The 12,561-nt window shown below is 38.0% G+C and overlaps 1 protein-coding gene across 6 annotated transcripts in view; it reads right to left on the reverse strand.

Annotated features, from left to right (window-relative positions):
• TRIP4 (thyroid hormone receptor interactor 4) overlaps positions 1–12,561 on the reverse strand; it is a 53,883-nt gene that overhangs the window by 36,083 nt on the left and 5,239 nt on the right. For all 6 annotated transcript variants that reach the window (XM_087856861.1, XM_045810668.2, XM_045810666.2 and 3 more), the window contains exons 4-7: positions 10,503–10,715; positions 9,054–9,132; positions 4,678–4,807; positions 2,554–2,769 (exon numbers count right to left, since the gene is read on the reverse strand). In XM_087856861.1, the coding sequence (XP_087712987.1) occupies positions 2,554–2,769; positions 4,678–4,807; positions 9,054–9,132; positions 10,503–10,715 (638 nt within the window). The remainder of the gene's footprint in view (positions 1–2,553; positions 2,770–4,677; positions 4,808–9,053; positions 9,133–10,502; positions 10,716–12,561) is intronic.

A 12,561-nucleotide genomic window follows, 5' to 3' on the forward strand; every position in this document is an offset into this window, starting at 1 on the left:
GATGGCACTGGAGGAGATAATGCTAAGCGAAATAAGTCAAACAGAGAAAGACAATTATCTTATGGTTTCACTCATTTATGGAACTAAGAAGTAGGAAGATCGGTAGAAGAAAGGGAAGAAGAAAGGGGGGTAAATAGAAGGGGGAATGAACCATGAGAGACTATGGACTTTGGGAAACAAACTGAGGGCTTCAGAGGGGAGGGGGGTGGGGGAATGGGAGAGGCCGGTGATGGGTATTAAGGAGGGCACGTATTGCATGGTGCACTGGGTGTTTTACGCAAGTAATGAATCATGGAACTTTACATCAAAAACTAGGGATGTACTGTATGGTGACTAACATAATATAATAAAAAAATATTATTATAAAAAAAAAAAGAAGAGAGAGACACCCATGCCATTTGCAAAACAGAAAGTGGGGAGTGAGATCCTGTCCTTTCTTTTCAGTGCCATGCTGGAGCCAACAGCATCTCTCTGAACTCTGCATTCAGTGACTTCATGTTGGTAACTTGAAATTGGCTATGATGAAAAATTTTTCATTAAACTTTATTATTTTTTTTTTTAAAGATTTTATTTATTTATTCAACAGAGACAGAGACAGCCAGCGAGAGAGGGAACACAAGCAGGGGGAGTGGGAGAGGAAGAAGCAGGCTCATAGTGGAGGAGCCTGATGTGGGGCTCGATCCCATAACGCCGGGATCACGCCCTGAGCCGAAGGCAGACGCTTAACCGCTGTGCCACCCAGGCGCCCCTAAACTTTATTTTTTAGAGCAGTTTTAAGTTCATACCAAAACTGAACAAAAGGTTCACACATTTCTCATATACTCCTTGCCCCCATACATCTATAGTTTTCCCCCATTATCAACCATTCCTCACTTAAGTGGTACATTTGTTAAAATCAATCAACATACACTGACACATCATTATCACCCAAAATCCATACTTTACATTAGGGTTCACTCCTGACATTTAGGCTGTACCATTTTAATAGTCCTATCCACAGTAAAAGAGCATATCCATTTTCTTACACTCATATATTATGCAATATTTTATATATATGTATTTTTTATTTCAGCCAATTTAATGATACATTATGTTTTAAAATTTGCATTTCCCTTTTAATTAGTTGAGCATTTTTAAAAAATGTCTATCGGCTATTTGTATTTCCTCACCTGTAAATCGTCCTTAACCTTTGCTCATTTTTCTACTGGATTGTTTTGTATGTTTCTCTTAATTTGCAGGAAGTCTTTATTTAGATAGTCCTCTTTTGACTTAAAAACGTTTACAATATTCGCTCAGTTTTGGTATTATTTTTTTACTTTATTAAAAATATCTTGGGGTGCCTGGGTGGCTCAGTCAGTTAAGCAGCTGTCTTCGGCTCAGGTCGTGATCTCAGGGTCCTAGGATCAAACCCCACGTTGGGCTCCCTGCTCAGGGAGTCTGCTTCTTCCTCTCCCTCTGCCCTGAGCTCATGCTTTCTCTCTCTCTCTATCAAATAAGTAAATAAAATATTTTTAAAAATAAAATAAATATCTTTTTTATTTCCAGGGTTTGTATCTTGCTTAGAAAGAGCTTTATTACACCAAGACTATACCTATATTCTCCTATATTTCTTTATTTCTTTCTGATCCTCTTATCTCTTCTACATTCAAACTTATTATCACAGTATGGCTTGAGGTAGAGATCTAATGTAGATTTTTTCCAAGTTGGTGCCCAATCATCCCATCATATATTTAGCCCTTTCCTTACTATTTAGAAGCGCTATCTGTTTCAGGGGTCCCTGGGTGGCTCAGTCGGTTAAGTGTCCAACTCTTGATTTTGGTTCAGGTCATGATCTCAGGGTCATGGGATCAAGCCCTGTGTCAGCCTCAGTGTTCAGCGGGGAGATTGCTTGAAATTCTCTCCCTCTTCCTTTCCCTCTGCCCCTCTCCCTACTCGTGTGCACCTGTGTGCACTCTCTCTCTCAAATAATCTTTTTTTAAAAAAAAAGAGAAATGCTACCAGTTTCAATTACTAATTTACACATGTGTAGACACAAGCACACACAATGCAGGTTTGTTTCTAGATTCCTTTACATTTCATTGACCTCCCATGCCCAAACTGTACCTCATTGTTTTAAAAAGTTTATCAAACTATAGCAATTATCCAGAAGACAAGTTTCCCTCACTGTTAATTTTCAAAATTCTCTTAGCTACTCTTATATATTTCTATTCCAAATGAATATATTATTTTTAAAATCAACAAAAATAGGGGCGGCTGGGTGGCTCAGTCAGTTAAGCATCTACCTTCAGCTCAGATTATGATCCCAGGGTCCTGGGATTGAGCCCCATGTCGGGCTCCCTGCTCCGCAGAGGAGTCTGCTTCTCCCTCTCCTTCCATCCCTCCCCCTGCTCATGCTCTCTCTCTCTCCTCTCAGATAAGTGAATAAAATCTTTTAAAAAAATGATGAAATAAAATCAAAAATAAAATCAACAAAATAACAGATCCGTGACAGGGGGCAAATCCTTTACAGTCAAACTGCCCCCTCCCAAACCCTTTCTGGTGCTGCCCACTTACTTGCTGTGATACTCTGCTAGTGGATTTTCATCTTCCACGATCTTCCTGCCTGCAAAGTCAATGGTGATTTTCTTAGAGAGTCGAGACATATGTCGAAATTCTCTCAGCTCCTCCTCTCGCTTTTGCAGGGTCTCCCGCTCAATTTTAGACAACCACTGGTTAGAATCACTGGCAAAGTAATCTGACTCATCATCAATGACTTGGGTTCTTCGAATGCTAACAAGGTAAAAAACAGAACACATGTCAATTGGGTCACCTGTTGATAAAACAGGGACTTGATATCCTGAAGATTATTACCTCAAATACAGATGCCCAAAAAAGTTCCAAAATAGGTCAAGCTCTGCTTGATTCCCAGCTTCTGCATGTATCTTATGCCCACTGCAGTCTCAGCTCAGCCCCTAAAACTAATCTGACTCTCAGGCAGAAAAAGACACAGCATCATAACCCGTTATCCTTCTACCATTTTTTTTTTTTTTTACTAGTCCAGCCATAACTGGGCTTCCACCAGGTTTTGCTGCATCTGAGTTCATGTCCTGGCAGCTTACTCGATATCCTAGTCCCTCTACTCCTGGGGCCTAGTCTATTCTTGCTGGGCCCAACTTCTGCCCTTTCCCTTAGAAGCCAAGTTCTATCCTGGACTGTTTAAGTCCTGTGGCTTATTCTTAGGAAGTCCTACTACTCTACTACTGTAAGCCAGTTTCCACCCCCTGCCCCCCAAACCTATCTCCAGTCCCTCACTAAAACACTAAAACCCTTGTCAAATTCCAAGATATGATAATCAGGCCTATTTCTAAGACCATACCGACAAAGAAACTGAGAACCAGAAGGAATTTTGATGACCCAACTCTCTCATTCTGTAGATGATGAACCTGGGGCTCAAAGAAGTTAAGTGACTACTCCAAATGCACGAATCCAGTCACAACTGACTTTGTGCATAATGAAAATTAGTGCTATACACAGGCATAGGGAAATACTGAAATTAGATTCACATATTGATTTCAATTTTTCAGAACACAGCTGGAATTATACAAGTTTTAAAGTGGACTGAGAGTGGGAGGTTTCAGAGGGCTCAGGAGAAAACTGATCCTACATCTTAACCTAAATAATGAAACTGGTACCCTGCAACACACGAGAAAAGGGGGTAATATCAGTAGGGAGAGACCCTTTCCTGGTTTCCATTTACCAAGAAATGTGCTCCATTGCCAATTCTATTTCTAATGATAAAATTTTATTGAGTAGGGACAGAAGTGATATTTAAAGGATTAAGAGTAAATATGAGTTACAAACCTTATGATGGGCTTACTTAAGAAATAGCTTTCAAAGTTATATTGGATTTATAGCAAATGGTTTGGAAGGAGGAAGCGTGTCTAACCGAAGGATTATAATGCCAGGAATAGACTCCCAGGTCTGTTACAATAAGTAAAAGTTTCAGGGTTCTCCAAGGACCCTCATAGATTCTCACACAGCCATTTGAAAAACAAGCGTATAAGACCTATTTAAACATTTTTACCACTAACTGGCTCTCAATACACATTTTGTCTAGAAGAAGAAAAATGTGAAAGAAATAAAAAATAGAATTAACAAATCAATAAAACTGTCTCCTAAACAGAAGTCGATGGACTAAATGACGAATGTGTAGGAGCGTAAAAGCCAATTTAGGGACATTTTAATATACTGATCATTAAATCAGAAAACAAATTTCGCGTCAAAGGGAAGGAAGGGTAAATCATGCCTTCCCATGATATGCCACTGCCTGCTCTCTCCCGATTCTCCAGAGCCCAGCACAGCAGTCGGTACAGGGTAGGTATGCTGACCGAGGAATGAATGGTTGCAAGTGGAACATCTGGAGAATTCTGTCAACCCAAATCAACTTTCTGGGGGTATACTAGCATCTGCCGAAAGTCAAAAACATGTTGCAGGGTAAGATCCTCTTGGTGGGAGCCTATCTTATTCAAATATAAATTCAAAAACAAGATGTAGGCCTCATATGTAGCAGAACTCTTTTGCTGTGAATCTGTAATACTTCACCCTAGAAAGGTATCAAGTGCCAGAATAAATGTTTTAATGGCCAGAATTTGTGGACCTGTCTATTGCTTAACATTTGTTATTCTAACCGCATCATACCTAGTTCTATCAAATTCTAACAGTTTGTCTTTATGCTTAATAGCCTTCTCCAGACCAGACTTAATTCGCAATTCTTGATGAGGAAGAAGGTCCTTGGTAGAGATGTCCACTTTTCCAGAATTCTCCGTCCCTGAAATTCAATAAGGAAACCAAATGGTGTCAGCATGTATAATATAACTTAGTTATATCACTGAGCAGCAAAGAACAAAGTATCAGAAGATCTGCCTCTGCTCCAGATGGCTGACTGTCTTCACTTCAATGAAAAAAAATACACAGGCCAAGCTTTACTTATCAAGCATCAAGCATGGCTTGACACAGAATCGGTTCTCAGTATACAATAGGATCTATTTCTTCCCAAATGAAAATTTGGATCACTAAGGGTACCAAACTGTTAAACAATATAAAAATGTGTTATAAATTAAAAGCTTCATTTAATAGGGCTGACTATGACCTTTAAACATACTTTCACATAGCAAAACTAAAAACTAAATAATGGAAGAAAAAAGCGTAGAAACTGCAGGAAAGGGACAGAAATGGATACTGAAAACTTATTAGACGCTAAGCCACTTAATATGTTACATTATCTAGTTCTCCCAATAACTATGTAAGACAGTTTATATTATCTATACAGAAAAAGAAACAAGTTCAGAGACAATAATAAACATACTGAGTCACTCATGTAGAAATTAGAAGGTGGAAACAAAATTTAAACTTAGGTCTAATGAACCCACATTCATTCCTTGGTCCATGTGTCATCTCCTGTGTGACAGCAAACCAAAAATCTATGTATCCCAGAAAAGAGACCCATAAATTATGATAAAACCAAGACCTAAGATGTGTTAGGAAAACGAGGCTATACTGAAGGCTGACCTTTCTCCTTATTCAAACTACAGGCCTGTTCAAAGTCCTATCAAAACTCTCTTTTAAGATTAGAGACTGAGAGAGATTCTTGTATTCTGAATATAAGAAAACCACTTAGAACTATCTTCTTATAATGATGACCTTAAAGAAATCCTAACTGAAAAGATATGGAGACATGTTCAACCTCTTCAGTAAAATTTTTTAAAATATTATTTATTTATTTATATTATTAGAGGGAGAGGGAGAAGCAGGCTCCTGCTGAGCCAGGAGCCCGACATGGGGCTTGATCCCAGGACCCAGAGATCATGACCCGAGCCGAAGGCAGATGCCCAACCATCTGAGCTACCCAGGCGCCCCTTCAATAAAAAGTTTTTAAGTATAGAGATAAAAATATTTGAAATGTCAAAATTCAATAGATTTTAGTCACTATACTGTTACAGATTGATATGTTTTGATAAAGTAATATGGCAAATACATTTTAAGTGTCAAAAATGATCATATTAAAGACAAATACCATATGATTTCACTTATATGTGGAATCTAAAAAACAAAACAAACAAACAAAAGCAGAAACAGACCCATAAATACAGAGAAAAACTGGTGGTTGCCAGAGGGGAGGGGGTGGGGAGATGGGCAAAAAGGGATGAAGGGGAGTGGGAGGTACCGGCTTCCAGTTATGGAATGGGATAAAAGGGATAGCATAGGTAATAGAGTCAATGGCATATTTTTTAATTCTTTTTTTTTTTTTTTAAGATTCTATTTATTTGACACAGAGAGAGAGAGAGCACAAGTGGGGTGAGGGGCAGATGAAGAAGCAGATTCCCCTCTGAGCAGGGAGCCCAATACAGGACTTGATCCTGGAACTCTGGGATCATGACCTAAGCAGAAGGCACACACCAAACCAACTAAGCTACCCAGGCGCCTCTAGTCAATGGTATTTTAATAGCATCATATGGTGACAGATGGTAGTAACTACACTTGCGGTGAGCACCCCAATAACATATGCCATCAATCACTATGTTGTACACCTGAAACTAATATTACATTGTAATATTGTAATTGTATTTGTAACTGACATTGTATGTCAATTTTACTTCAATTTTAAAAATCATATTCTTAAAAAACAAAAATAAATATAAAAGTCTTTTTTTTTTTTTAAGGGGGGCGGAAAGGCAGAGGGAGAGTGAGAGAGAGAATCTTAAGCAGGCTCCATGTCCAGTGCAGAGCCTGTTGCAGGGCTTGATCTCACAAACATGAGATCATGACCTGAGCCAAAATCAAGAATTAAGAATTAGACACCTAACAGACTGAGCCACTCAGGTGCCCCTAAAGAATCATATTCTTTGTGGTGCCTGGCTGGCTCAGTCAGTGAAACATGCAACTCCTGATCTCAGGGTTGTGATTTCAAGCCTCACATAGGGTGTAGAGACTACTTAAAAAAACTGGGATGCCTGGGTGGCTCAGTTAGCTAAGTATCTGCCTTCGGCTCAGGTCATGAGCCCGGGGTCTGGGGATAGAGCCTCACATCAGGCTCCTGGCGGGCTCAGCAGGGAGCCCGCTTATCCCTCTCCCTCTGCCTCTCCCTTTGCTTGTGTGCTCTCTCTGTCTCTCTCTGTCTCTCTCTCTCTCTCAATCAATGGATAAAATCTTAAAAAAAAAAACTAATTATAAAATACAAATTAAAAAAAGGAACACATTAAATTCTATACACACTATGATCACTACTTTACAATACCAATCAATCTTTATTAAAAAAAAAAAATACAACAAAACACCATAGGGGCACCTGGGTGGCTCAGTTAAGTGATCAACTCTTGACTTTAGCTCAGGTCGTAATTTTAGGGTCCTGGGATATTTCCCTACACAGGGCTCCTTGCTTAGTGGGGGATCTGCTTGAGGATTGTCTCTCCCTCTCCCTCTCGCTGTCCCCCCCACTTGTGTGTGTGAGCTCTCTCTAAAATAAATAAATAAATAAATCTTTTAAAAAAACAACAACTATGAACTAAAGTAGAAACAAAAATTTGCACAAGTGAGAAATAATGAATACACTGTTTTTCCTTTTAAAAATATCCTTAACTGGGGCGCCTGGCTGGCTCAGTGAGTTGGGTGTCTGCCTTCAGCTCAGATCATGATCTCAGGGTCCTGGGATCGAGCCCCACATAGGGCTCCCTGCTCAGCAGGAGCCTGTTTCTTCCTCTCCTTCCTACTCATGCTCTCTTCTCACTATCTCTGTTTCTGTCTCAAATAAATAAATAAAATCTTAAAAAAATATGTATCCTTAACTATTTTTTTTTAAGAATTTATTTTCGGGGCACCTGGCTGGCTCAGTTAGTGGACCATGTTACTCTTGATCTCAGGGTTGTCAGTTTGAGCCTCACATTGGGTGTAGGGATTTTAAAAATAAAATCTTGGGCGCCTGGGTAGCTCAGTCGGTTGAACATCTGCCTTCCACTAGGGTCATGATCTCAGGGTCGTGGGATTGAGCTCCGCATGGGGCTCCCTGCTCTGCGGGGAGCTAGCTTCTCCTTCTTCCTCTGACCCCCCCCATCCACGCCTGCTCTTTTTCTCTCAAATAAATAAAATCTATAAAATAAATAAGTAAATAAATAAAAATCTTTAAAAATTTTAAAAATAAAATCTTTTTTTTTTAAGTTTTTATTTAAGTAATCTCTACACCCAACATGAGGCTCAAACTCACAACCTGAGATCAAGAGTCGCATGCTCCACCAAATGAGCCAGCCAGGTGACCTGTCCTTAACTATTTTTATCATGTGTTTTTCAACTATAAAAGACCTTGAAAACAGTTGCCAAAAAAAAAAAAAAAGTAGACTTCTGTATAACTTTCAGTCAGCTTCCCTTAATGGTAATACCTTATCTTATATAACCATAGTATAATTATCCAAAGAAATTAACATTAGTACAATACCATTAACTAAATTATAGTCTTTATTTGGATTCCAACATTTTTGCCATTAACATTATTTTCCTGTTCTGGGATCCAATTCAGAATCCCACATTGCAGTTACTTGTCATGTCTTCTTAGTGTCCTCTTATCTGTGATAATTCCTCAGTCTTTCCCGGTTTTTCATGATCTTGCAAATCTCCTACTCTTAAACTTTTCATCCAACAATTTGAGCATCCATTAGTGGATCCTGCCCGTGGCAATTACTACTACTGTGATATTCTAAATGGTGATTTTCTACAACCCTCATTCCTTTCATGGTAATAATTGGAATTCTGTTATAATAAAGAGCTGTCCCTTCTCTCCCATTTATTAACTTATTCATTTAATTCAGGACATTAATTTTATTCTTTGGGTTATAATCCAATGTTATTAGTAGTAGTTATTTGCTCAATGTTAGGTGGTTTTAATAACTTTAAAAAAATAAATGACTGTAGAATAAATGAGTGAATAAACTGCATCTTGCATACCAGGATACAAGAAAAAAAACAATCACAGATACAACGAATTCTATCCACCACCACGAGGATCCAATCAGAAGATTGTTGCCTACCTGACATTAGCTTTTTCAGCAGTTTCTGGCTCTTGTTTGAGTCACGCTGTAAAATATCCTGTTCTTCATGAGTACATACCTATGAAGTAATAAGAGCAAGACACATGATCCAAGTTACATTAATTCTGTTTGCTTGATATCCTAAAATGTAAACTCAGATTACACATTAAATATGGCAATAAAATGAGACTGTTGGTGTTTTTTTTTAATCCAAACACACACACCAAAAATAGACATATACAAATGAGTTTGCCCTAGTCTCTTTCCACTTCTCCCTTCTTTTATGAACCATAGAAAAAACATCTCACTGGAGGTGTCCCTAAATGATTTGGTACTTAAAAAAAAAAAAGAAAAAAAATCTAACCTACTTTCAAAGGACAAAGATTTGCCGTCATTGAAAGACTTCCAGTTCTGATCATGAAATCCAAGTCTTACAAAAGAATTTATAAGCAAATGTCTTATTAGAAAGAACCAGAAAAAGCAAATTACAGTGCCACCAGTGAAAACTAATCTAACTTTCATACTTTTATACTATATACATTTCATTTCTTTGTCTTCGAGTATTACCTACGTATAAAATAATGAGTATATTAAGCAAAGAAAAAATTGTTTATTATAAAATCACTGCAACTATAAGAAGGGAGGCAAAAAAGGAGTTACTTAAAAACAACTTCATACTGAATTTATAAAGCTGCAAGACTTCAAGGTCAATTTGCTTTATATTACTCTGCATCCTGAACTGAAGGATGCAAGGCATCTAGTGGAAAACACTGAAAGTGCCTAGAAGTTGCCTCAGTGGCACACAAAGTTCCTGCCAGCAGCTACAGGGCATTTCTCTAGAGAAAGCCCCATATGAGATGATATTTACTGCCGTTTTATGAATTTTTGTTTTTGTTTTATGAATATTTTTGATGAAAGACTCTACATTTTTCTGGTCATCCACTACCAGCTTATTTTTTGAGTGTACTGAATAATTAAAGGACCCATCAGAGAAGAAAAAAACAAAGCAATATAAAATGGATGTCTTCACCAACATCAAATGCCGTTGCTTCTGCCACCCCGCTCAACTGGTAGAGTAAGTTTTCTAGACAACTCACTAGGGTGTTCGTAAGACAGTTATTACTGCCACACTCTTGAGGTCATTCTCTCAGATAATGAAGGTGAAAAGGAGGCACCCTGGAAATAGAAGCTATAATAACCTGAGGATTATGTTATAGTACAAGACTTGGGAGTCCTCAACAGCGTATATACTCAACACTTTTCTCACTAATAGGCCTCAGTACTAAGACATAACCTCGGGTTTTTGACTAATCAAATTCCTGCTACTAGAGTTTACTGGACATTGGAGGGAACAGATTTCCTAAGAAAAAGAGAAATTGCTAGGGATGTGAATGTCCCTACGTAGTCAACGAAAGGACAGTAAAATAAAATAAAAAAGAAACAATTTACCAGAGTACCACAGAAAAAGCAGGGGCCAGAGCCTTCCTGTTCACAGACAATCCGCCCACAGATCAGACAGTTATTGATCAGCTTGTGCTTCTGGCCCAGGCAATCACAAGGATGGCGACCAGGGATCAGGACTGCAAGCCTGTCCTGTCCCTCTTTTGTGTATAAACTGACAAACTTTGTCTTCTTCTTTAAGGAGTTGCTGTTCTCTTGTGCCTATGTGTACAGAGATATCAGAAATAACATCAAATAATAATGATAATGCAAACAATCAAGAAGAGAAAAACCTCAGTTCTGTTCAATGACAACTTATACACTACCTAGGGACCATGACAGAAGGGAAGGAATGGGAGAAATATTATTATTCATGAATTTTTCACTCAATATTTAATGAGTATTTTCCCAAATTATGTATTTTAGAGAACCATTTTATTAGTTGCATGGTATTCTATCAAATGAGGGAACCATAATTAATGTAATCTTTCTCTTACTGTTACACAGGTGAGTTCAAATTTTCAAGTTTGCATGCATTTCTTCTTTTATTTTTTTAAGATTTATTTATTTATTTATTTATTTATTTATTTTAGAGAAGCAGAGAGCACCGTTGGAAGGGGCAGGGGGAGAGGATGAGAGAGAGTCCCAACCTGACTCCCCGCTAACCGTGGAGCCTGATGTGGGGCTCAATTTCATGACCCTGGGATCACAACCTGAGCCAAAACCAAGAGTTGGTCACTTAACCAACTGAGTCACCCAGGCACCCCTTTGCATGCATTTCTGATTACTTTCTTAAATTAGATTTTTGAGTCCTATTAGTAAGTCAAAAGGATATGGACATTTCTATGGTTCTTGCTGTATGCTGCCAAACTGTCCCCCAGAAAGCTTAAACCAATTTACATTGCCACCAGTAGTGTACAGGGGGTTCCTGTACAAATAAGACTTCACCATCACTGAGTATTCTATTTTAAAAATCTTTAACAATTTAAAATTATAGGCAATATCTCAGGGATTTAATGTGTATTTATTTGATTACCAGTAGAGTAAGCAACCATCCTGTTTTGCATAGGACTTAGGAAAATCCCAGAATACTGGACCTAGAGTGCTAAAACTGAGAAAGTCCCTGACAATTAGGGTGACGAACTGGTAAAGGTAAATATCTTTTAATGGTTATTGGTTATTTGTGTTTTTCCTTTTGCTGTGATGCTTCTTTGCTTATTTTATTCAGCTTGATAAAAGGCTTAAGTCTCTATTCTTTTCCCTTTAACATTATTTTGCAAATACTTTTCCACATTTTTTTTTTTGCATCGTCATCACACTCAGAGTTTTTTGGTCGCCTCTCTTCCATCTTAGCATAATTAACCATTTCCTTCTACTGGGAAATTTAGTTTCTCAAAATTTCCTTGATTGTAAATATTTCTGCTTACTTCACAGGGCTATTTTGAGAACCTTGAAAAAATATGAAAAAACTCTAAAAACTAAATGATGATGATAGTGGTGGTGGCAGTGGTAGATGGCCCAAAGTAGGAACACTCTTAACAACAGATAGAATTGTGCATTCTTTTAGTAAAAATCCACACACACATCCACAAAATGTTGAAGTTGAAGCCCTGGTGACCTTCATTAAATATTTTCCATTTAGGGGTACCTGGGTGGCTCAGTCAGTTAAGCATCTGCCTTCAGCTCAGGTCATGATCTCTAGGTCCTGGGATCAAGCCCCACATTGGGCTCCTTGCTCAATGGGAAGTCTGCTTGTCCCTCTCCCTCTGCCCCTCTCTGCTGCTTGTGCTCTCTATCAAATAAATAAATAAAATCTTAAAAAATAAATAAATATTTTCCATTTATATATATATCTCTTTCTCATTCTCATTTCTAACCAAGATGTCCTTATAATAACTATTTAATCAGGCTGCCAAAAAAATCTACCATATAGAAAGTGATATATCATCATCATTACTTTCTCTCCATAAAATTCATACATTTGTTGAAAAATTGCCACTCTAGACCAATTTGTACACTTTGCTCTCTGAAATGTATCAGTCACCTCTCCTTTTGCATAGAACTAGAA

Source organism: Ursus americanus, chromosome 28, assembly GCF_024610735.1.
Source record: "Ursus americanus isolate L20-20 chromosome 28, mUrsAme1.1.p, whole genome shotgun sequence".
Classification (NCBI taxonomy): Eukaryota; Metazoa; Chordata; class Mammalia; order Carnivora; family Ursidae; genus Ursus; species Ursus americanus.